The 25,812-nt window shown below is 26.3% G+C and overlaps 3 protein-coding genes across 3 annotated transcripts in view; 2 read left to right on the top strand and 1 right to left on the bottom strand.

The window, feature by feature from the left end:
* Positions 1–576: 576 nt before the first annotated feature.
* LOC126895301 (zinc finger MYM-type protein 1-like) lies at positions 577–2,952 on the top strand. Its single transcript, XM_050667033.1, has 3 exons — positions 577–1,399; positions 1,499–2,062; positions 2,210–2,952. The coding sequence occupies exons 1-3, from the start codon at positions 577–579 to the stop codon at positions 2,950–2,952; spliced, it is 2,130 nt and encodes a 709-aa protein (XP_050522990.1).
* Positions 2,953–3,746: 794 nt separating this feature from the next.
* On the top strand, positions 3,747–9,523 carry LOC126910344 (protein wings apart-like). The gene is made up of 13 exons (XM_050692837.1): positions 3,747–4,040; positions 4,180–4,390; positions 4,479–5,749; positions 6,472–6,599; positions 6,681–6,801; positions 6,941–7,405; positions 7,469–7,691; positions 7,778–7,890; positions 7,962–8,061; positions 8,128–8,316; positions 8,427–8,515; positions 8,579–8,680; positions 8,756–9,523. Exons 1-13 carry the CDS (start codon positions 4,035–4,037, stop codon positions 8,858–8,860), a joined length of 3,123 nt encoding a protein of 1,040 aa, XP_050548794.1. The 5' UTR covers positions 3,747–4,034; the 3' UTR covers positions 8,861–9,523.
* Positions 9,524–11,491: 1,968 nt separating this feature from the next.
* LOC126907607 (serine protease nudel-like) overlaps positions 11,492–25,812 on the bottom strand; it is a 17,034-nt gene continuing 2,713 nt past the window's right edge. Inside the window, exons 2-20 of the mRNA XM_050689007.1 lie at positions 22,677–22,832; positions 21,031–22,599; positions 20,751–20,954; positions 20,522–20,685; positions 19,218–19,351; positions 18,762–19,157; positions 18,041–18,324; positions 17,699–17,974; positions 17,071–17,587; positions 16,395–16,684; positions 15,840–16,011; positions 15,716–15,760; positions 15,332–15,529; positions 14,913–15,255; positions 14,603–14,777; positions 14,306–14,485; positions 13,740–13,998; positions 12,267–12,374; positions 11,492–11,944 (exon numbers count right to left, since the gene is read on the bottom strand). Of these exons, the coding sequence (XP_050544964.1) occupies positions 11,665–11,944; positions 12,267–12,374; positions 13,740–13,998; positions 14,306–14,485; positions 14,603–14,777; positions 14,913–15,255; positions 15,332–15,529; positions 15,716–15,760; positions 15,840–16,011; positions 16,395–16,684; positions 17,071–17,587; positions 17,699–17,974; positions 18,041–18,324; positions 18,762–19,157; positions 19,218–19,351; positions 20,522–20,685; positions 20,751–20,954; positions 21,031–22,599; positions 22,677–22,832 (5,750 nt within the window). The 3' untranslated portion in view covers positions 11,492–11,664. The remainder of the gene's footprint in view (positions 11,945–12,266; positions 12,375–13,739; positions 13,999–14,305; positions 14,486–14,602; positions 14,778–14,912; positions 15,256–15,331; positions 15,530–15,715; positions 15,761–15,839; positions 16,012–16,394; positions 16,685–17,070; positions 17,588–17,698; positions 17,975–18,040; positions 18,325–18,761; positions 19,158–19,217; positions 19,352–20,521; positions 20,686–20,750; positions 20,955–21,030; positions 22,600–22,676; positions 22,833–25,812) is intronic.

A 25,812-nucleotide genomic window follows, 5' to 3' on the forward strand; every position in this document is an offset into this window, starting at 1 on the left:
TAGATCAGTGGCGCAACCAGGGGGGGTGTTTTGGGTGTCTGGACACCCCCCTTGGACCGTATTTTTTATTTAATAACTATTGAAAAGTGATCTATTTATATTAAATTTATAACATAAAAATCATAATATTGCAGTCTTCATAATGCAGACGATTTATCAGAACAAATGGTTTAAAATATTATTATGAAAGTCCATAATAATTTATGTATAAATTCAGAAATATTTATCTTGGTTAAAATAAGAATATTATTTGAATCTTGATGTAAACTATTTTTATTTTTATTATATTTAGAAATAATTTACATTATTCAGGTTCTTATCTTTTATGATAGGCAATTAGATATTGATGTAAATTTGTAATACGAAAACCGACCACGTGGCCATCTAAGTTATTATTAGTTTATATTAAGTCTAATAATATTGATAAATTAATAACATCAGTTGTCCGATATTTATTCTCAGTGTCGGTTCTTTGAGTTATCTACGTATTTGTGTGCATGTGCGATATAAGATATTATATAAACGTGATTAGGTTTTGTATTTCTAATCTTACAATATAATATACTGTTTCGTAAAATGAGTAAACGTGTTAATAAAAGTATAACTGACTTTTTTGCCAAAAAAGTACCGCGGCAGGAATTAAATACAAATAATGCGAAATTTTGTCCGGAAGATGATTTAAGCCAACAAATAGAAAATGTACATTGTCAGCACGATAATCTGCAGGTTAGTTTATTTGATATTGAATTATGTGTTGGTAAAAAGTTATCAAATAAAGAAAAAATAGATTTTTTTCAAAACACATGGACCCCAGAAAAAACATTTATTTTCCCAACAACAGAATTTAAAAACAAAAAAAAATTGAAGTTTCAATTTAGTTGGTTGGAGAAATGGATTTGGTTGGCGTATTCACATAAAGAAGACGGCGCGTATTGCAAGTATTGTGTTATATTTAATAAAACGGAAGGAGGTTCTCAGGTTTTGGGTAATTTTAGTCTTAAGCCTTTTAAAATTTGGTATAAAGCAATAGAAAAATTTAATATTCACGAAAAGTGTAATTATCACCTCAAAGCAGTTGAAGAGTATCAGAACATTGTTGCTATTGAAGCTGGAAAACAAGATTCAATAGATTTACAATTAAATAAAGCTTCTAAAATGCAGAAAGAATTGAATAGAAAAATAATTATTCCAGTAATCGAATCTGTGGTTTTTTGCGGAAGACAGGGAATTGCCTTACGCGGACATCGGGATTTTGGAATGCTAACGACGGAAAACCCAATAGAAAATGACGGTAACTTTAGAGCTTTAATGCGATTTCATATGAATGCGACAAAGTTGTCTGGTGATGAATCTTACGAATTGGCAAGAACAAATTGTGCAAAAAACGCGCAGTATACAAGTTGGAAGATTCAAAACGAAATTATCAGTTCTTGTCATGATATTATTTTATTTAAAATCATTGATGAAATCAATAATAGTAAATGTTTTTCGGTAATAGCTGACGAAACGGCAGACGTGGCTGGCATTGAACAATTTTCGTTATGTGTTCGTTATTTTGATTCTAAAAGTAAAATAATAAAAGAACAATTTTTAAAATTTGTACCTGTTATGGACTTAAGTGGAAGCGCACTTGCAAGTATAATTATTAAAGAACTTACTGACATGAAAATTGAAATGCAGTACATCAGAGGACAGGGTTATGATGGAGCTGCATCGATGAGTGGGAGATTCAATGGTGTACAATCATGCATAAAAAAAGAATATAAAACTGCTATATATGTTCATTGCAGTGCGCACAGTTTAAATTTAGCTATAACTTATGCTTGCGGTGTACAATCCATTCGAAATACTATGGGTACAATCGAAAAAGTTTTCGTATTTTTAAATACTCCAAAAAGACAAGCTGCATTTTCAAAACATGTCAAAGAACTGAATCAAGAAAATACTCATAAAGAAAAACTAAAACGATTATGTATGACAAGATGGGTTGAAAGGCATGACTCAGTAGAAGTGTTTGATCAACTTCTTCCTGCTGTCCATTCGTGTTTAGAAGAAATGACTAGTTGGGCAGACAACGAAACATCTACTAAAGCTCATATATTATTATTAGCTTTAAAAAATTGTGAATTTAATGTAAGTCTTATTGTTTTAAAAAAAATATTTCGGTATACTGTATCTTTATGCAAATACTTACAAAAACCTGACATAGATCTTATTCAAGCTCTAGAATATGTCAACAATGTGATACTTCAAATAAATTCAATTAGGAATAATGTCGATGAAGAGTTCTTAGAATGTTTTGAAGAACTTCAAAGTAAATCAAATGATTTAGATTTTGAGATAAAAATTCCAAGAATTACAAAAAGACACACTTATAGTCAGAATACTCCCAATAATACAGTTCAAGATTATTTTAAAGTTTTTTTATTTATACCTTTTTTAGATACATTTATTAGTCAGTTAAATGACAGATTTATTAATCATAATGAAATTATTCAAGGTTTTCAATTGCTTTTCCCGATTGCACCTCTTACTGAACAACAAGAAAAATTAATAAAAAATTTGGCGGAATTTTATGCTAACGATGTAGAAAATTCATCAAATGTTTTAGCTGAAGTAAAAATTTGGCATCATCAAGTTTTTAAATTACGTGTCGAAACCAATTTAAAAATGGTTACTGCTATTGAAGTAATTAGTAATTGCAATATTGATCTATATCCCAACGTGTATAAATTGTTGAAAATTCTTTTAACGTTACCTGTAACTTCATGTGAAGCTGAAAGGTCATTTTCAACTCTAAAAAGAGTTAAAACTTATCTCAGAAACTCTATATCAGCATTTAGACTTAATGGATTAGCAGCTTTGAATATTCACCGCGAAATTACAGTTACTACAGATGAAATTATTAAACAGTTAAGTGAGAAAAAAAGACGATTAGATTTTGTAATATAAAATGTTTTTAAAAATTGATTGTAATTTTTATTAAAGTAGTTATATTTATAATTATTTATAAATATGTAACAAAACATAATATTTTTAAGCTCTGAAACAAACATTTGAAAATATATATATATTTTTTAAGATTTATATCTGTGATATTATGCATTTTTAGTTTATCAAAAACTCGATACCAGAGACGTATTTTGAAATATGTTACGGGGTAAGGTATTTTAATGAGGCAGACACCCCCCTCAAAATAATCCTAGTTGCGCTACTGAACTAGATACACAGTAGAGATTTTATTTATTTATTTTTGGGATCACGATTAACCTCGTTATTACAGTGTATAAATATACTATACTCAAAAGTTCAAAAATATAATTTTTAATTTTTTGAGGAGGGGTATTCATGAAGTCTAGATTTCTTGAATAAGTGACTTGTTGTCACCACATTTTTTCTAGAAAAACTTACTTTCTTCATGACATAGGATAATACTATAAATAACTCTTTTAAGAATATATTCAACACTAATATTCAATTATATTAAGAAAATTAATTAAAAAAATTTAAATATTTATTTTATGCTGTAACCTAGGTTTTTTCAATATAATACCTCAAGAGGTGAAAATCACCATCTCATAACATTTATTTAATCATTTATTATTAAAATATAATGTCATGGAAAGCTATTCCGATTTCATGGAATACCCAATTAATCGATACTACTATCGACGTATAGCCGTTACACGCATGCGCTTTAAGTGATTTTTAGTTGAAGATACTGCTATATGTGTAAATGTATTGTACATTGTGTTTAAGTGTGAGTGTGTTTTGTTTACAACTAGTGATATTTTTTAATATCATGTAATAAAAATTGAATTGTGAACTTAACTCTTTTAACGTTTTGTGTTTATTTAAGTAGCTTCTGGAATGATGAACTCGATCATATAAGTATTTTTGAAGTATGCAACAATTCAACTCAAAAATGGTGTATTGTTTTTTATACATCATTAATTATTGAAATAAAATTGAATTGCTTAGTTATCATATGTATATTGTACATACAATTGTTGATACGCTAAATAAGTTCTAACATGCAGGTTCGATTAATATTCTATCCTAGTTATATTACTAAAATTTTTTGACATTTTGTAGTATTAATGTCCTATTGGTTTTTATTCTTAGAAATATATTTATTAGTTTTACTATGAAGTTTTGATTATTTTTATACTATTTCAGAGTACTGCTAAAGGTCCCAGATCTTATATGAAGTCTTATGGTCGAGCTAAGTATTCTAACAATCCCAATAGTGTAGTACAAACAGCCATTAACTTTGATAAATTATTGTGTGAAAATACTAACAAGCCAACAGCTGCTAAATCGGCTGGTACAGTTGGAAAATGGGGTGTTACATCTTTCACTTCAATAAGAAGTACAAATTTTGTAACAGGTAAATTACTTTATTATGTTATTGTTAATTAGTTTTACAATTAATATAATGAAATTAAGTCACAGTACTAATAGTTAAACGTTAATAGGGAAATCTGAAGAATCTTCTGGATCGCGATTCAGTGTTGGGAAAAAGAGACAACACCAAGAAGCTAGTCCAGCTCCTAAAGTTAGTGCACCTGAACCAACTATACCTATAGTAAGGCCTAAAAAGTTTTTTAAAAGCCGTAATACAGATTCTAATAGACCAGATAAAAAATATACATCTCAACCTTCTAAAAAAACTAAAAATGTTGTTCTTAAAACTCCAGAATCTTCTCCCGAGAAAGAAGATAGGATACCTGAAGTAAATGAATTATCATTTACTACTTTAACTCCTACTAAAGATCCAAGTAAACCACCCATCGTTCTTCGTATATTTAAAGGTAAATCTCAATTAATTAATGAACCTAATAATACTTCAAAACCTTTACAAGATATTGAAGTACCTGAAAGTAATCAAGCCACTCCAACAATAACAACTAGGAGTCTTCGAAGGCGAAATCCACAAACCACATATACCGAACCTGAAACAGAGGATGTAGAAGAGTCTCCAGCAGTTGTTGTTGATATTCCTAAAAAGAGAAAACAAGACAGGCTTAAAAATATTGTTCCTGTTCTTAAAATAAATATTTCAAAACATACAATTGTAAATCAAAATACATTAAATCAACCTAATGTAAATGATGATATTGAAAAAGAAGATATTAAAGTATTAATTGATGAAAAATCAAAGCTTGAACAACTGGAAAATGATCGTAATAAACTATTAGCTGTTTTAGAAGGTAGTGATGACTCATTGCCTAGCCCTAGAATTGAAGTTCCAGAGGAACCAGAACTAGATAAAATAGATGAAAATGATGATATACTCAAACAAATTGAAGAACATTTCAAAACTGACATAGAACTACCATCAATAGATAATAATAAAGATAAAAAAGTAACTGAAGTCTTACCAAACGTCCCACCAAAATTAAAAGGAGTGTTTGTAGAAACTGAACCAATTAAATTAGATGATGATGAAACAACAGAAAAAATGGAAGTTGAACAGCATGAAACAGTTGTACCTACAACCAAAAAATCAATATTCAAGTCTAGAAATGAAAGAAATAAAAAAGGTATGTTTCTTTATAAACATTCTTGGGTTGATAAAGATAAAAAAGTTGATGAAGAAAAAAAAGAAGAATCAACAACTAATCCTAATTCAAGTGATAATTTCGAACAGAAACCATTACAACGAGTTACAAAAGCCACAGATGTATTTGATGATGATGAATTTAATTCAGTAACTAGTGTTAAATGTAAACGGAAGGAAAAAAAAGTAATTATATTAATTCTTATATAAATGAATTTGTTAAATTATCATTGTGGGACAATTAAATTTTTTGATTTTATATTAATCTTCTTCTAATTTTTTAGTAAAACTTAAAGTTTAATTATTTTAATTAGAATAACAAATTTAAGCTATAAAAGTAAATTTTATATTATGTTAGAGTTTTTTGTTGTTTGATCTATGTAGTAAAAATATGGTAAGGGAAGTCTGGGCAAAGATAATGATGATGATATCTCAAACTTAAACTTGTAAATTAAATTTTGTAAATGTAGACAGAGAGCAACTACAGTGTGATACCATTTAGATTGTGTAATAATTATTTTTTGAGAAATTAACAGTTTTGTAAAAATTTCATAATAAGAAAAATAAATTTTTTTTTAAATATTAAGAGAAGTATTTTGAGTATACCAAATTAATAATATAGTGATTGACTTTATATTTTCAATGATATCATTTATTACAGATGAATATAAAATTAATTCTGAGGCACATTTCAAAATTTAAGATGATTTATAAAAGATTTTTGGTAACAATATTTTGTAAAAAATTTTTCATTTTTAAATTTAATCTATTATGAATTATCAGGACTTTACTTATACAAAATTCTAATAAAAGAATTAAAACCAATTAGTTTTTTAAACAGGAGTCACAAATATATAAATATTTATAGAAATTATAATGTGTTATAGAGTTTAATTTAACTCTTTTAGTTTTATACTGTCGTTCGCAATGTTAAAAAAGCCCATCAAATTCAAGAATCTGGTGAGTTTCAAGAATTTAATGATGATGTTGAATATATCCTTGATGCATTACAACCAAACAACCCTATAGGAACTAGGTAAATTTAACTATCCATAAAATTAATAAATTTTATTATAATTATAGTAATTGTAATATTTGATTTCTTTTTTTCTTAAAGATGTTTATCAGCTATTACATTAGCAACCAAGTGTATGACACCAGCGTTTAGAATGCACGTTAAAGCTCATGGAACAGTTGCAAAAATATTTCGAGCATTACAAGATGCTACAAAAGATCAGGTAACCTTAAAAATTGTTATTAACAGTGTATTTATAGTAAAAAAGTTAAAATATAAGATTCAGCAATTAACATTTTTTATACTTAAAGTAGAGTATTTAACTGGTTATTTATCACTAATTAAAAAAAAAAAATTTGTAGAGTTTAGGAATGTGCACTGCTACAGTCATGTTTGTTTTGAGTCAAGATCGCTTGAATATGGATCTAGATCGTGATTGCCTTGAACTCATGTTGAACTTATTGGAAAGTGATACAAGTCATGATCAAGCACTTGATGATTGTGGTTTGACAGATCATCAATTACATAAAACACGAGAACGTGTCATTCAATTATGTTCTGAAATAAAATCTCAAGGAGCTGCTAAATATTTAAATACAGATAATATAACTGTTGGTCAGTTGGCTATGGAAACATTACTAAGTTTAACTAGCGCTCGAGCTGGTGAGTGGTTTAAAGAAGAAATGAGACAGCTAGGAGGTCTTGACCATATTGTTCGGACGGTTGTGCAGTGTTGTAAACATGTAGATTCAATGACTAATGTTTGGTCACAATCTTTACTTGAACGTATTAAAAAAGTTGATCGATGTTTGAGGATATTAGAAAATGTAATTAATATATATTATACAATTGTAGATTTATAACATTAACATTATATTTTATATTTTCAGGTAACAATTCAAAATGAAGAAAATAATGTCTATTTACTAAATTTCGAAAACGGTATTTTAATTGATACATTAATTAGAATGTTTAAAGTGTGTGATTATGAAATTCCCTTGTATCCCAGTTATGATGAAAATGATAAAGATTCAACAGGAGCAGTATTAAGAGAATGCTTAATTGCTAATTTAAAAGTTCTTATTAACTTTTCACATGACTCAAATCAAATAAGTACGTATAAAAGTTTTTACTGTTATAATTTTTGATTTTCTTTTTAGTAAAAGGTTTTATTTATTTTCAATAATATTATTTTTTAGCTAAAGGATCTAAAATTGGCCAAAAAGATGGAGTATTAGACACTTGCTTACATATTTTGTTAAAAGTACCAGAATATGTCCCTCACGATGAAAAATTTGATATAATGTTTTTGGTAGATATTAAAACATATTTATTGAATATGAGCCCATTATGTTAATGTTCAGTTTTCTTAATATTTTATAGACCTTAACATTATTAATTAACTTGGTGGAAAAAAATATTCAAAATAGAAAACTCATAACTGAAGCTAAAGTGCCTGCAAAAGGAGATAGTGTTCATGAAGGTAAGTTAAAAACTGATTTAATAATACTTTTAATTTTGGAATTAATACTTCTTATTTATCATTTAGTGGGTAAATCAAATTCATTTGCTATTGAAGCTCTAGTAAAAATGTTCTTCCAACAAGAAGAGTTAGCCAAGACTGAAGAAAAAAAGACTGATGAAATTTTAGATGGCGAAAATAAGCAAACTGAAAAACCATCTAAAGATGCTCCACTTAAAGCTCATAAGGAATATATTGAAGAAACAATTGCATTACGTAAGTATAATTTTAGTAAACATTTATTGCATTAGTTCATAGTTTTTTTTTCATACAAGAAAAGTAAAATACACTATCAAAATAAATTATGCAATGTGTTACTATTTTAGTTGTTGAAAAAGCTGGACAAAATATGCAACATACCATGATATCATCATATATTGCTATTCTTTTGGGTTACATAACAATGGATGACAAAGTAAAATTGTTACACTTATATATTGAAAAATAATTAACTATTTTTAATATCTTATGATTTTAGAATTGTTTAGAATTTGTTAGCAAACAATTACCCGATGGTCGATTTACAGCAATGTTGGCTGTATTAGACAAATATTTTAACTTTATGAAACTTACAGCAGCTGTAAGTTTTTTTTTTTTAACATTATTTATGTTTTGTAAACTTTAAGATAATAATGCAACTATTTATTTATTTTAGCCTGGTACCAGAGGTATTAAATCTGTAGAAATGATCATTAAACATTTAACTAAATGTGACAAAGAACAAGCAGAACTTTTGGGATTACCTGGGACTTCGGGGTAATATTTAAACTTAAAATTTCGTTAAAAAGGCAAATATAATGACTAAGTAATGTACTATAATTTTTTACTTTATTGATAAGATGTTTAGCTATGATAAATGTATATGTATATATAATAATTTTTTAGTAATATTAATATAACTTATATCTGTTTTATTTATGAAGTATTATGACCTTGTTAAACGTATGGAATAATGCTACTCTTTCCTATTCTTTACTTTTTCAATTTTTTTATCTCAAATATGTTAATGTTTTACAATAATAATAACCATTTTTCACAAAAAAAAACATGATTTGTTGAATTTAAAAATAGATTGTTAGTTGTGTTCATAGTACATTTTTATTTTATGTTTGTCTTTAATTATTATGTTTAGCCCGTGATTCAAATTTGCTATTTATTTATTAACTGTAATTTGTAATATAATTTTACTGGATGATTTTAATTTTAAATGTCTGAATAATAAGTTATGCCAACAATATAACTATTCATTTCAATTCCATTGTTAATTTGATTGTAATTATTGACTTCTAATTGTAAAATATTATTAAGTATTCATTTATGGTAATATATTTTATTATTATTTTTTTTAAACAAAAACTATAATTTTTTAAAATATAAAATAGTCGTAACTTTTAATTTATATTTAAATTAAAGGTATTACCAATTTCATATGTGTTAATTTATTATATTTGTATAATGTTATACAAATACATTTTTTTTTTTGTGTAAGATAATCATTTTTCTATAAAATACGTATTTGTTGTTCAATTCTAGATAGTATAAATGAGTTTCTGAAATTTAATAATTTTCTTTTTATGGGCTGTTTTTGAGAAATAGTTTTAAAACAAATAGAAAAGCTTAATGAATGCTAGAAATTTTTTGATAGTATGTGTTTTAGGTAGAATGGACTTGGTAAATATTTTTATTTTTTTTAATTGAATTAATTCAATTTTAAAGAACACACTATTATTTTCCATACTTGAATAGGCTGTGCCAAAAGTGCATAATGTACTCATATTAAAATTCAACCATTTATAAGGCCTAAACATCAAATTTCATCATTAATCAGGATTAATTAACGGTGCACCTACCGCGGTGGTAGGTTTCATCAAAACAGAAATAATTATATGGTGTAGATATAATTATTTTTCATTTGGTGGTGGGGTTGTGAACAATTTTTTTATGTATATCCTAACCAAATCTAATCTCTAATTACGCCACTGCTAACAACTGATCTACAAATAATTAAATTAGTGTTGTTTTACGTCTTTATTAACTATTGTAGATTTATAGTTATTATAAGTTTTAGGAAAATTACTTTCTAAACGAAACTCGTTCCATTTTTGTTTAAAAATATCCTAAAACCTGCTATTATTATTATAATAAAATAATAAACATGGTTTAAAATTAAAGTATAGGGTATATTTTAATCATCTGGTGCATAGGTGCAATTTGAATTAGTATTTAATTATGTATGTTGTCATTTTAAATATAAAGTTGATACCATTATAAAATACAATAATGGATAAATATAAATAAAAAACAAAATCGTGTAATAGATAAACAAATAATATTTTATGGTTGATTAATTGAGAAAACATGTATTTAAATGAAAAAAAATCATCTATATTTTTATTTTTCGTTAAAATAAGTGGTTTTTGATAATTGAATCATTCTTTGATGATCTCATAAACATTTTTTTAATTAGTTTTTTTCTTGATGTAAATATATTCTACAACTTTTCAACTTAATCTTAAAAATACCGCTAAAACAACCCTATGTGCTACTTTTTAAGCCATGATCGCATTTCGTCGCCTGGTTTACAGAACAACTCGAAGATATTTTGGAAAATATCTTTTGCTGGCATTTAGTGATTCGACACAGTGGCGTAGTTATGGGAGTGGATGATGAGCTAGAAACCTCAAAACAAAATTATACATGAAGTTAGAATTTTACTAACGAAAAAAAGTTTAACTGTACATTTTAACCAGCCAAAAATTAATAAAAGTTTTTGTAGCAGTTATTAAAAAATTATCAGGCGCTCACTTTTAAGATTAATAAATAAGCTAGCGCATCTAAAGATTGTTTAAATTTGCACGTTGATCGTTAATTGTTAAATTACGTTTATTTGTTTGATTATAAACTAATGACTTTAAGTAATTCTTTTTTCAATATTATTGAAATTGTAATATTTGAATGTATTAAAACAATTTTATATATTTGTTTTAGTCTAATTGTTGAGTCTTTTAGTTGATATAATTAATCATTAATCATTACAAAAATTTAATTGTCTGTGAAAAAGTTTACATAAATCTTCAGGAACTCTAATTCGTGGTAAGAAATATAGAAGTTTTATGTTGGCTGTATTGTTTAATATCTGATGTCCGAAATATCGGATATGTTTTACGAGGGCCGTAGCTTGGCGCTGGTAAGATGGTTTTTGTTTAGTAATCATACTAAAGGTTTAATTTTAACAAGTAACTTTTTCATTTAGTTTTATAATAATTTTTAAAATTTGGTTTTATATTTTATTGCATTAAAAAAAAAAAAGAGTTTTATGGTTGTAAAATAAACAATTGGGTAGTCGGGGCTATTACGTCATAATTAATTAAGTAATTTGGTTTTAAAGAATATTAGTATGTATTGTATTTATTTATTTAAAATAACAATTAACCATTATATAAAATAATTAATGATGCAACATTTATTTTTTATAAATAAGGTCTAAACATATTGTGTAGCTAGACAGTCTTAAAACCTACTCTTATAGTATTTATTTACAATAACAATAACTAGTATTTAAGTTTAACTCAGACAAGCAATATAAACTGTAGGACATAATTCATTGGATTCCTTTACAAAGTTTTTGTTCGAAGACCTTATGACAACTTCAGTTTTTGAGTTCAACTGAATGCTTGTAAAGTTATCAAAATCGATTTTTGAGCTGGTTGTATTCTTTATCCATTTGGCCTGTTTCATCCCTAACGTTTCACACAGTGAATTATAATCTAAATCGGTATAATCTTCTGTCATACATTGAGGATGCCAAACACCAAATGACCTCGTTGCTAATGTTCCCTCATTCCTGTAAAAATTAGTGAGTTATAATAAGAGTGATAAATTTATATATTTATCTATAAGCTTAAAAACGGTTTTTGATCAGGGTCAGCAAAGGCGCTCTTTGATACCGTGGTACACATTTATAATTTACTTATATTACAAGTATTACAACATCAAGAGATGACATAGACTAACACCTAACACGCAATTTTGTGACCATACTATCTGAATTAATATTTTCGTTGTTTTGTTATGTAAAAAGTAACAAAAATAAGTTTCCTTGAGTGTATTTAAACACTTAAATCGGATTTTTAAGATCTATTATATTTTTATTATATTAATCTTACTTTTTTCCAGAAGTTTTGAGTAGTCCTATGCATTTTGCTTCATCGTCGGATTCAGGACAGTCTTCTTCTCCATCACATACAAATTCATTTGAAATACATTTGGATGATCTGCAATAGCAAAAATGATTAAAGTTAAAAAGTGAAAAATTTTTTAAAGATTATTTTCTGTAGTCGGATTATTTAAGTATTTTTAGATTTATTTATTATTATTTTCATTTTTACATTTTTTGTCTTATTTAGAAAGTTTTGTGTATAGCAACTTAAAAAAATCCAGCACAGGGGGGTCGCGGCACAGTAATGACATGGCATAGTTGGATCAAGTATAATGATATCTGACAGTGATTAAAATCACTATAAAAAATAACCGCTTCGATGCAAAACTTTAGATAGTGTTGAATTTTAAAAAATTGGTGGATTATTCCAAAAGCTACATGAACTGCTATTTCTTTATTAATATCCTGATTAAGATAAAGTATGTCGAATGAATAAGGGATTATTAATAAATATTATTTCTCATAAAAAAATTGTGTTGATCCATATACTTTTCAATAAGTTATAGCATTATAATAAAGTTAAAAATGTAAAAAATAAAATCGATAATATTCACACAAAAACAGCATTCGGTAGCTATTTTCACCACGAAGACAAAATTAAGTCCGAAATTTTTTTTTTTTCATAATAAAGTTCAATACATTAGCTTTAATTTAAGATATATATATAAAAGTGTCAGACATTCCGGAACACTTTCAAAAGTTAAGTATAAAAATTAATTTTTTGTGAAAAAGTTGTCATTTTAATTCCCCCCCTGTGGGCTGGTGAAGGGTCAGATTTATAAAAAAATATACCAAATGATAGGTCAAGATATCAAGCATCTATGAAAAAAAAAAATTATGTTAATATGTTCATTTTTAAAAAAGTTATGGCAGTTTTTAGTAAAAAAAAATTGAAAAAATTTCGAAAATTAGCGATTTTTAAATTTGTAATTTTTTTGGAGGTTTCCTCATTTACTGGGAACGAGGGAAATTTTTTCAATTTTTGAGGGTAATGTCTTCGACTAGAACGATTTGTGATCTTTTGACGTATCGTTGAAAGAAATCCGTTTGGTGAGAGCTGAAAAAAAGTGGTAACAGACACAAAAAAAAGCACATCATGGTATAATTAATACTTTTTACACAAAAAAAAAAAAACACTTTATAGTAAAACCAGTACCTTCTCAGCTTCGCATCGAAGCTAAAACTATTAAACACATTAGCATAATTTACAAATAAAATGAATTTTTTGTTGCAGGGGTAGAGTAGGAGATAAAATAATGTAGTAGAGAAGTTTTTCGATAGGCTTTTTATCCAAATTTATGGAATAGAAAATTGAACTAAATGCGTCACAGAAGAATTTTTACAGCTACGTCCATGCATATAGTTTTTATCTAACAATACTATTATATGTAATATATATTTTTTTTGTTATGGTACTCACGATTGACAGTGGTAGACGTTTTGTTTGCTACAGTATGAAGATGAGCAAATACTAGAATCTTCGTCACTTTTATCTTCACAATCCCACCGGCCATCACAGAGTCTTTCAGGAGCAGTTAAATTGAGATAGGCAACACAAGTATTTATTTGACAAGTAGTTGGTTCGTCGGTGCCATCACCACACTGATCAACACCATCACAAAATGCTGTTTTGGGTACACATTTACCGTTATGACATTTGAAACCTCCCACACCGCATACTTAAAAGTAATTGATAAATAATTAAATATATTTTAATTATTTGATGTCAGTAAATTTTATGAGCAGGCAAGATTAAGTGATGCCACTCCTATAATTTTATAAAACCTTAGACTTGGGTCTACATTACAAATCTATGCTAGATTTTTACTTATTGAGTCATTAACGGTTGTATTTTATAGAATAGTTAAGAACATACAACTATAAGTAGAAATTTAATAAAAAAAATAATTAGTAAGTAATTAAAGAGAAAAATTTCAACTAAGAACATTGTATAATTAAGAAAGAGAGATGTATGTGTTTACTTACTACATAAGGTTTCGTTAGTTTTACATTTATTTTGTCGTTCGTAGCACAATTTAATAGACTCGTCTTGACCATTCCGACAATCCCATTGGTCATTACAAATTTTTTCCCAAGGTACACAATTACCCAGTTGACAACGTTTACCATCGCACTGGGGAATAGTTTCTTGTATAATTTTTTGGTCTATTTTATGATGAGTAAAAAATATAAATTTTATATTATAGATTAATTTAAAAGCAATTATTTTTTGACATGATCATGTTAAATTTAATAACATTAGACTATAGATTTAATACTAACCCATTGCTATTGTTATAGCAGGTAATAGGTCATCAACTTTAGGTAGTTCAATGCGGGAGTCGGGGTTACAGAGAGTCAAGGTTTCATTATATGAGCTTGGTACAGTGGCCGCCAAAAACAAACCACGTTTTGAACTGCAAACGACTCCAGTTAAATGAGATGCATTTCTTCTGGACTATTATAAAATTTAAATGATAAGAAAATTATTCTAGTTTATAATTTTCATTGGTGTACAGACGTAATTATTGTATAAATATTTAATTATTATAAGTTATGTGCTTTGTACAAATAATTTATATTTTTGACGTACCTTACAATATTTTGGTCTTTGAGAAACAGAGAAACATGCGTGATTTTCATCGCATCCAACAGTTATAGGCTGTAGAAGAATATTTTCAACTTGGTTATTTTGTAAGTAAACAATTGCAAAGCAATTATTATTAGATTCTAAAGATGGTTGCCACATTGGTATTTCTAAGGGTATAACAGCTCTACTTATATTAGCCGAATATCTTAAATGTAAAAGAGATAAATCTGTTGAAGGAATACTTGCTACACCATCAATTTGTGTGATTTGTTCAAAAGGTGACTTAATCCATTTACTGGAGTATTTATTATTTCCTAATACAGCCGTGAAGTAATCTTCATCGACACTAAAATATTTATCAATTCATAAGTTATAACTACAACTTATAAAATATTGAATATTAAATGAATGTATATAAGTACTTGAAAGAAGATTGTTTTGTTAGCACCCAAGAATCTTTTATTAATATTCCTGGTTGAATAATATTTCCATTTTTAAAAATGTCAACGTGCCAAGATAATAATCCATCATTTAGTAAATTTATTTTTTTTTCACATTCGACATAAAGACCAGGACAAAAATCGTTAGCCTCTACATTTTTCTTTTTTTTTAATAAATCTCTATAAAAAATAATGAGAATAAGTCAGTTAAGTGAAGTATAAGTTTAAATATTATATCCAGATAACAATATTCATTTTGAGGTGTTTATAAAAAATAAAGATATAAGTGACATTAAACAAACTTATGTGTCTACTTGACTAAGAATTATTTCATTTATTTATTGCTTAATTTTTTATATAATTTACCTAGATTCGTTCAAAATCATTTTTGCTTTTGAAAATTCCGAACCTCTGAAAATAAGAAACTATATATTAATATAGAGTTTAATACCATGATATTTATGTCTTAAAATATTTTTACAATGATTACATAAAGTTAAGATTTGAGCAAACATCATGTGCTATTTTGACATATTCGCTTTCATCGACACACATAATCGTCCAAACACCTTGACGATTGATAGTGACCATGCCTGAATTTTTTAGTACAGGTCGTTTTGATGCATCTAATTCTATAGGGATTGTACCATTTGTGAGTATCACTGAAAAATATTGTAGTTTTAATTATATGCTTTTTACAAATGTATTAAAAAATAGATCGATAAATAATAGATGCATGACAATATTAAACTTTGAAAGTTCGTTAAATTTAAACTATACTTTGCCAACAATTTCTTTTTATATACTCTTAATCAACATAAAAAACTAAATCGATAAAATTTTATTTTTCATATTCTATTGTTAAATGTATTTATACTCTAATTATTTTGGATAGCTATTCGATTTTGTTGTATTTAAAACAAAAATGAAGACTAAAAAATGATTATCATTGAATTTAAACTATATATAAAAATAAATCATTCGACTGCTAAACTAAATATATGTATAAAAAGTCGAATTAATAACTGTCATTAGATGTACTTACTGCAGTCTTTTTCGTCACTTTTATCATTACAATCTATAATTCCATCACACCACTTGTTTTTTTTAATACATTGTTTAGACAAACCACAGATTACTTCATCATCTTCACACTTTATACCACAATTTTGCTCATCACTACCATCAAAACAGTCCATTACGCCGTCACAAATTGCCGATGAATTAAACATTGCTGTTAATCGCATTTTACAACTGCAGAATTCTTCGTCAGAACCATCTTCACAGTCCAACTTTCCATCACAGCGATGATTTAAAGGAATCATCTGGGAGTATCTAAAAAATTCAATAAAGAAATATATTTTATTGAAAATAAATATAATACAATCATAATCTTCGTGTTTTTGATTAAATTCACACACGAATTGTGAAAAATTTAACGACAATGTAGACATTATATCAATTTAATTACATTTTTAAAAAAATAGTCTGGATTTTTACATACATGTATTGGAAGTTTTTATGGCATACAATGTAAGGAAAAATGTTTATAATTAGTGACATAAATGTTATATTTGTATGTTTGAACTATATTTAAATTTTTGCTACTTTATGTCAAAATTACATTAATTATGTGTAAAATTAACGTATACACCAAAAATATCATATTGACGTGTAGGAATTTTTCGAATAATTTCATATAGTATAATTTAAAAAATTACCTTCGACAACTAAATGGTTCTTCAGAAGATTGGTTACTGAATATGATAAAATCAAATATACTTAAATATTTTACTAAAGTTTCCGTTCGGGAATTTGCTGCTTGTTTTATTGCTTTACTTGAGTTTGTTTTTGTTTTAATTGACGAAATTGAAGTAATTTTATTTTTTGGGGTTGTTGTGTCCACTTTTATTTTTTTAGTAGTTATTAATATTTTAGTAAATTCAGTTTGCGTTTCTGATTTAGGATTTGGTGTTGATGTACCATTCATTGCAAATCGATCATCATTATGACGGTTTACACTTTTAAATCTTATACTAGTATGATCTGAGTGGCGTGAGTTATAGAAATTTGCCTGTATTTCTGAACCTATATAATCACAGTTGAACTCGTCATCTGCATCCATACAGTCAACATATTTATCACATTGTCTCTTCTTTGGAATACATTTTTTTCCACTTTTGCAAATCATTCCGGGACAGGACATACGTGGTTGTTCTATTGGCAAATTAGCTTCATCTAAAATTTTATAAATTGAAATGTACTTGTTTTGTAAGCCAACTCGATATAAAAATAAAAACTTTTTTTCTTATTTTTAATATTTACATCATGCATTGTTTTAAAGCTTACCGGTAGCTTCAAAAATCCATTCCATAAATAATGCAACACGAGTGTATACTCCAGGTTCCATAGGTCTTGCACATCCTTCTCCATGACTAACAATTCCACCAACGTACCATTTATTTAAATTATTAGGTTCTTTACAAAGTAAAGGACCTCCACTGTCTCCTTGACATGTATCGTGACCACCGGCCAAGTATCCCGCGCAAATTTCTTGGCCTTCACGATCTTCCTTATGATTACATTCAGATAATATTGGAACTTCGACTTCGCGCATATTGTCCGCTAAGATTTTAAATGATTTTAAAATAAATGTTTATTATTTATTTATTTTATTATTTTCATACTTACGATCGGGTCCATGTTCGACAAGAGCTCCCCAACCAACAGCAGTGCAAAATGTACCAGGGAATGGAATCCAAGTTAGTTTCCGGTCTGGTAAACAAACTGGTCGAACCCATCGATTAAATTCAAGTCCTCGGTCTAATTTCAATAATGCTAAATCATTTTTCATTGTAGTTTTACTATAAGCTTCGTGTACTATGATATGGGTTACTACCCTTAATTGTTCCATAGGTGAAAACGAAAATCTTCGTAAAATTCCAGCTTGTACTTCATAAAAGTGTTTCTTATATCTAAATATAAAATATATCACAATAAAAATTAATATAAAATTGAAATAAAACTATTGATATTATTTTATTTTTAATTAATTAGGTATTTCATGTATTACTTATGATAAAAAAAATAATTCTTTATGTTATTGTATTTCTGTTAAAATTACAATATTTTCAATAAATACTTTAATTCTTGAAATAGGTTTTAGAAAATTAAAGAAAATGAAAATAAAATAACAGTGAAGCTAATTTTATTATATAAATATAAGTTTCATACAAATTTTATAGAAACCATTTTAAAGAAATATTAACTAATTTTGTAATATTTTTGTGTAATATAAATGTTCTCAATAATTTAATAAAACAGCTATTATTTTCACTAGAAAACCATTAGATTTATGTATTTAATCAATTTTTCGACTCTTATATTATCACTATTATTTTATTATTCTTACTGATGTACACAATGAGCAGCTGATATAATCCAATTTTCATTGAGAATTACACCACCACAATGAAAAATACCATCCTGATACATGGCAATAAGCCATGGCCAAGCTCCTGGATTACTTGAAATACCCCCGACTACTCTAAAACGATTAGATTCTATTTGATCATCAAGTGTAGAATTTTTCATGGAATCACTTATTTCTGAATTTCTTCTTGATCTATCTAAATTCAAATTTTTGCTTAGTTTGAAATTAGATCGCGTACCACAGTCTGCAGCACCGCATTGAACTAAAACTCCTTGGTAATGACACGAATCTTCGAATTCAATATTGTTATTATATATACTTAAATAAGGTCCTGTATAACTAATTGGTTCAGTAACAAATTCTATTTTATGAGGCCTGAATAGAAAAATGTTCATTTTAGTAATAGTGAAGAGTTGTGGTTAAATAAAAAAGTACTTAAGCTTTTTCCCAGATTCAACACTGCAAGCCTCATCTGCTAATTTATCTAAATTATCGCCACTGCATACAGGATACCATTTACCTTTCCAATTATGATGTAATAATCCAGAAGAATAAGATACAAAGAACCTCTAAAAAATATTTATAATAATAAGTAGAATAATATTTGATAGAATTACTATTCTACTTACTAGTAGAACAATTCGTATGATAATTATGAAATAAAAATTGTGTTAGATTGCATATGTATAAAAAAAAAAATAGATACCAAGAAGAATACTTAACAATTTCTTTCAAACAGATATTTGTTTTGTTTATCTTATCATATAAAAAATCTAGATGAATTTATTTATATATTATACTGTTAAAGAGTTTTAAGTTCATACAGATTAAAAGTTATCAAAACATTTACGAAATTGAGTTGAAAAAAAATTTATATGCATAAGTGGATATTTTCAAATCCTTCCTGTACTTAAGTTTTTCATTAGATTTTCATAAAAATCATACTAAAAGAAATTTCATTGTTTCTAGTATAATTTTTAAAATTTTATTAAGGCTAATATTAAAAAAAAAAATGTATAGCAGTTTTAAAATGCAAATATTTTTCTTTGAAAATGTCATTTTTTACGGTAGTCCAATTAAATTTCTTTTTTAATTTCTAAAATTGAGAAGATTTTTTCAAAATTTTGGCGTTGATATGTTCAATAAGGTTAAAATCTGGTTCTTTTGATGTATAAACTAATAAAATCGGTCCATGGATAGTTGAAAATTTTTATGGATGGATATGAAAAAAAAATCACATATTCATATACTTAATATAAGTATTAATAATACTTTTTAGTTTCACATCAAAGCTAAAATTTTTTATTTGTTAGACCTATGAAAAATTTTGAGTTCATATTTATTTTTAAAATATAAACATTCATAAGTTAATAATTGTTTTTTTCATTGCTTTTAATAGTTTTTTTTGCTTGAAATAGTTCTTACTATTTAAACTTATAATTATTAATATTCAAATTTAAAACTAGTTTAAAGAATAGTTTAATTTATCATATAAAATAAAATTTAGAAAAAATTGTATCACGAGTATAATGTTATGACACTCGTCTCCCTATGAATTTACCAATGTACTGTATTACAACAAAATGTTATTGTTTGTAATGTATTTTAGTTAATAATAAGAAAAATAATTTCTTAACAGAAAATGAATTATCATTTTAAAATGATAATACTAGATAATTACATATATGACTATTTTTAGTGTACCATTTAATTATTTCATGATTTATTATTATACGTACTTGATTTGAGTCTTCAATTTTTCCTGATAGTAAATTACATTCGTTTTCATCGTAATTATTTGGACATTGTTTTAAACCATCACATCGTTTTTCTTTTTCAAAACATGTCGATTGTTGTAAGGCATTATTCCAATCGCCACAGCTAAATGATTCATTATTACAGCCTATTCAATTAACAAATATGTGAATATTTAAAAATTTCAGTTTTTAATTAATATTTTTTCTGTACCAAAACAGCCTAATTCATCTTCCCCTTTTGGACAATCATAATATCCATCGCATAACTTATCCTTGTCAATTCTTTGTTTACAAGTACATTGAGTTTCGTCACTTGCATCGTTGCAGTGTATTCTACCATCACACCAATCTTCGTTGTCTACGCATGCTGAATTATCCAAGCAAGAATATGTACTAGGTGGACATGCTAAAGTTCCTTTCGAAAAAAATTAAATTCTTTATATTTTTATTATAATATAGTTACTACAAATACAAAGTTTTAATATAACTACCAGTTAAAATTTCTTTATATTCTTCCGGTTCATTTATAGCTTTAGGTGTTATGGAGATATCTTTTGAACGTATATTTCTTTCATTCGATTCTGAATCTCTTGCGTTATTATTATGATACTTTCCAGTTATTTTAGTAGACGTAGTAAGCATACAGTGTAAAGTATTAGCTTGTCCAGAGTAAGCTGGTACACTGCATTCTATACCAGGTGGACAAATAGACATAACTGGGTAACTATTTTGAATTATTGTAGCATCTGTTTTGGGAGATTTTTTCTTGTGAGTATTGAGTGACTGAGCATTAAATTTAATACTATCTTTTTGTTCTTTTTCCTGTTGACAATTTAACATATTTGGATAACATGCTACTGGATAAAAACACACGGGAGTCCATAATGGTTGGTTGTTTAATGCTTGCTCACAATTTGGTTTTAATTCTGTATTGTTGGTATTTTTTTTTTGTTCTTTTATCGTTTTTACGGTTGTGTTTGTTATAATAGTTTCAGTGCTAATTACCATATTATTTTCAGTACTAGTAACCATACTATTTTCAGTACTATTTATTACAATATTTTTTGAAGTAACTGTATTTAATGTTGTTTCAGTAATTTTTTTATCAGCCATTGTATATTCGGTTACTTCCGCTTCATTAGATCTTGGAATAATCATACTTTTCTTTTGACTATTGTTGTCTATCATTAAATGATCAGAAGTGATTGTTTGTGTTTCGGGCGTAATCACACCAATATTGGCGAGATCATCAAATGTTATTATATCTGTATTATGTATATTACTAAATCCATTGGTGTTAGCTGTTTGAGTAAACTTTATTGAACTAGCTGATGTCAAGTCATCTCCAATTTCTGTCGAAATTTTTTTTCCAGATTCTTCATTCGTTGTAATAGTTGGAGAATCATTGGTCGTTTTACCATCGGTAATATCATCTAACATAGTTGTTCCAACTTGATTTTCAATATTGTCAATAAAATTATCAGGATTACTATAAGGATTATAGTTAAACACACTAACAATTTTTTTCCTTTTTTTCTGAGTTACAAAAGTTGTATTGTTTTCTGTTTCATCTTGATCATCAACTGTTGTGGTTTCAGTTATGATATCAGTGTCTTGAGAAGATTCATCAACTGCTCGTGATATATTTATAGGGCATTTGCAACGACAAATACCATTTTCATCCATTTTTGTTAATGTTTTGTAAATCTGATTTAATTCATTATAAATTTTATTGAATTTTTCTTTCATTTCAACGCATTCAGCCATTGCTGCCTGTCCTTGGTTGAGAGATCGTTTTTCTCGACTTACGTGTCTTCCCAATAATGTTAGACCATCGTAGAGCCGTTTAATTTCAAAGCTCATATCTTTTATACCTTTATTTAATTCGTCCGTGACTGCAATTTTTTGTTCGTGAAATTCATTGAATTGATTTTTAAAACGCTTTATTTGTTTTTGAAAAAAATTTGAATTATCTTGATTATGATTTTCGATTAAATTTGATTTTTCGTTCACCAACTGTGAATTTTTTTGTATATCAACAAATTTATTCGAAAAATTACCTAAAATATTCAATTTTAAATTATTATTTTTTTTCCAATTTTAAGCCCTAGCTTAGATTAACATTTCATGGAGTTACCTTTTTCATAAATTCTATCGGCATAGAAATAAAACAATGTACTAACTATAATACACAAGATAATTGCTACAAACCATAAGAGATAAAAGTTTTTTTGACAAAACGATTTACGTTTATAAAATAAATCGAAATCTGATGATTGTATACTAATTAGTCCTGTAAACATGAAAAAAAGAATTAATTGAATACAAAGTAAAATTTATTAATATTATATATTGCCAGTTATTTATTAAATATGAAGCATATTTACTATGTAATAATGTGATGTGTACTGAGAAATGAAAAAATGTTGGCTAAAAATATGCCATAATTTTATATAATAGAATTCAATAAATATATTTATGAAAAGTTAATAAAGGTGATTGATGGTGAGTTTTAAATGAAAAATGTTTATATTTTAATTATATTAAAATGATAACTGCATTGTCATTAATAGGTTAAGTAGTGTAATTCTCAATTTTTAGAACTTTGGGTTCTAATAAAAATCGTATACATAATCCTAAAAATTTTCTAAACACTTCATAATTATTCAAATATCACAAAAGAAAGTCTTAACTATTTAATATCTAAATAAATATTATTGTATCTTAATTAATAACCAAATTATCCACAATATTTTATAGAGTTAAAGCTTAAAAATTTTTATATTATAAACGGTTTAAGGGTACATTCTTAAACATATCAATCTCCAACTATCAGTATATCAAATGACACAAGAGTAAAGTATCAATTCAAATAATTTATGAACTATAGTTAATTGATTACCTTATTTATTTTTAACTACAGCTTAAATAAATTAGGTTTGATAATAGAGTAACTTTATACCTAGTGATCGAATTAATGAAAGAGGGAGGTAATAAATATTTTTCTTTGGGCGTAAACTAAATAGAGTATATTTTGTGTTTCTTTGCCTATTTGTGAACAATTTTGTTATAAAATACTAATAAAGATCTTACTTTTATTTATTTTAATGGTTTTATAATTTATTTTTTATGTAAAAAGCAGGTATACAAACTTTCCTTTATCTTATTTAATCTTATTAATTAATAAATAAGCATAAAAATAGTTTACATAAAGAAACAAGCTTATTAATACAAGTTCACTGTTATAAATTAAATCCTAAAGTATTCAATTTGCCCCATTCATCCAAAGTTGTATTTATATTTATGTATAGAATAAAACACTTAATTTTTTTAGAAACTATTGAACATTTTTAATTTTCATAAAGGTAACAATTGTTTGATTTAAAAAACTCCACAATAATTTTTTTCATCCTTTAGAGTTATATAAACCCTTAACTTTAATGGGAATCCCTATTTTTAGTTTGTAGATATTGTTTTATATTATTAATCTTACTAACCTACCGACTGCGCCATGTTTTATATTATTTATTTTATTCTATAACATTAATTAATCATTTAACAAGCGTCAAAAAGCATGATAATGTAATTGTTACATGTGATAACATTATATATCAGTGATAACAATAACGGTGTATATAACAGATAGTTAGAAAAAAATATTCAAACGATTTTGTTCTTAAAATATTTTTTGATTCGATAAATCGCTTTTCTGTATTTGTTTATTAAAGTTGAGTAATTTTGTTCAATTTTCTATTAATCATTTGGTATATACCATATAATAGTTATTATTTATTAATGATGTTACATAAATAAGTTTTGTTATTACTTTTATTTACGATTTCAACAATATATACTAATTATAATTTATTGCCCATTGAAATATATAATTGTTGCTTTTTATGTTGTAAAAATTAAATTAATGATAAATTTTAAATTCAAATCATAAACAATTTTATGACGCAAACGGTTGATTGGATAAAAAAATTATGAGAACAAAATTTTATGAATATATTTCTTTTATCATATTATTAAACTAAATAGAGGTTCCAATTAAAGAAAAATTTGAGGTTTATGTTTTTATTACTATTGGGATTAAAAAATAATAATTTACTACATAATCAAATAATATTTTCCTTCACAAAAATTTAAAATATTCATTAGTTTCTAAAAAAATCCTGTACATATATAAACTTATATAACTAAGTAATGTTTTTAGACGTCAAATCTATAATTTCTAGATAGAATTAGTCTACTTAGCTCAGTTGGGGACGCATCGTACCTCGATGAGTAGTAAGTATTAGTGTTTGATTCCGTTACGCTGTTCTATATAGGAATTCTCATCCTCTTTAACACAAACTTAGCTTTTTAGGACTTAAAATATAATTTAATAATAATAATAATAATAATAATAAAAGTAATAGTTTGTAATTATTTATAAATCAATAATTGATATTGTAAACACAACATTCAAATTATTTTATAAATTTGAAATTTTTAACTTTTAAAATTATGTTTTAATTATGAATTATTTTATCTACTGGTGAAAGTTGACAAACTAATATTTAGCAAAACAATTAAATACTTGTATAATGTTCATAAAATATCTTGGAGAAAAAGTAGAATTTTTTTTATATTATAGTGCTCAAATCGAATGTTAAAATGTTAATCATTCAATCAACTAGATTTGGTTACCCTCTGAAAAAAATGATTTTACTATTTAGAATATAAATTAAAAAAAAAACCCAGCACAGGGGGGTCGCGGCACAGTGGTGACGTGGCATAGTTGGATTAAGTATAATGATATCTGACAGTGATTAAAATCACTATCAATAAAAAACGCTTTGATGCAAATCTTTAGATAGTGTTTAATTTTAAAAAATTGGTGGATTATTTCAAAAGCTTCATAAACTGATAGTTCCTTATTAATATCCTGATTAAGATAAAGTATATCGAATGAAAAAGGGATTATTAAAAATTATTATTTCTCATAAAAAAATTATGTTGATCCATACACTTTTCAATAAGTTATAGCATTATAAAGTTAAAAATGTAAAATACAAAGTCGAAAATTTTCACACAATAATAGCATTTGGTAGCCATTTTCACCGTGAAGACAAAATAAAGTCCGAAATTTTTTTTTACATAATAAAGTAGATTACATTAGCTTTAATTTAAGATATATATAAAAGTGTCAGACTTTCCGGAACATTTTCAAAATTTAAGTTGAAAAAGTCAATTTTTTGTGAAAAAGGTGTCATTTTGAATCCCCCCCT

The sequence above is a fragment of the Daktulosphaira vitifoliae genome, unplaced genomic scaffold (assembly GCF_025091365.1).
Source record: "Daktulosphaira vitifoliae isolate Bord-2020 unplaced genomic scaffold, ASM2509136v1 Scaffold_1, whole genome shotgun sequence".
Lineage (NCBI taxonomy): Eukaryota > Metazoa > Arthropoda > Insecta > Hemiptera > Phylloxeridae > Daktulosphaira > Daktulosphaira vitifoliae.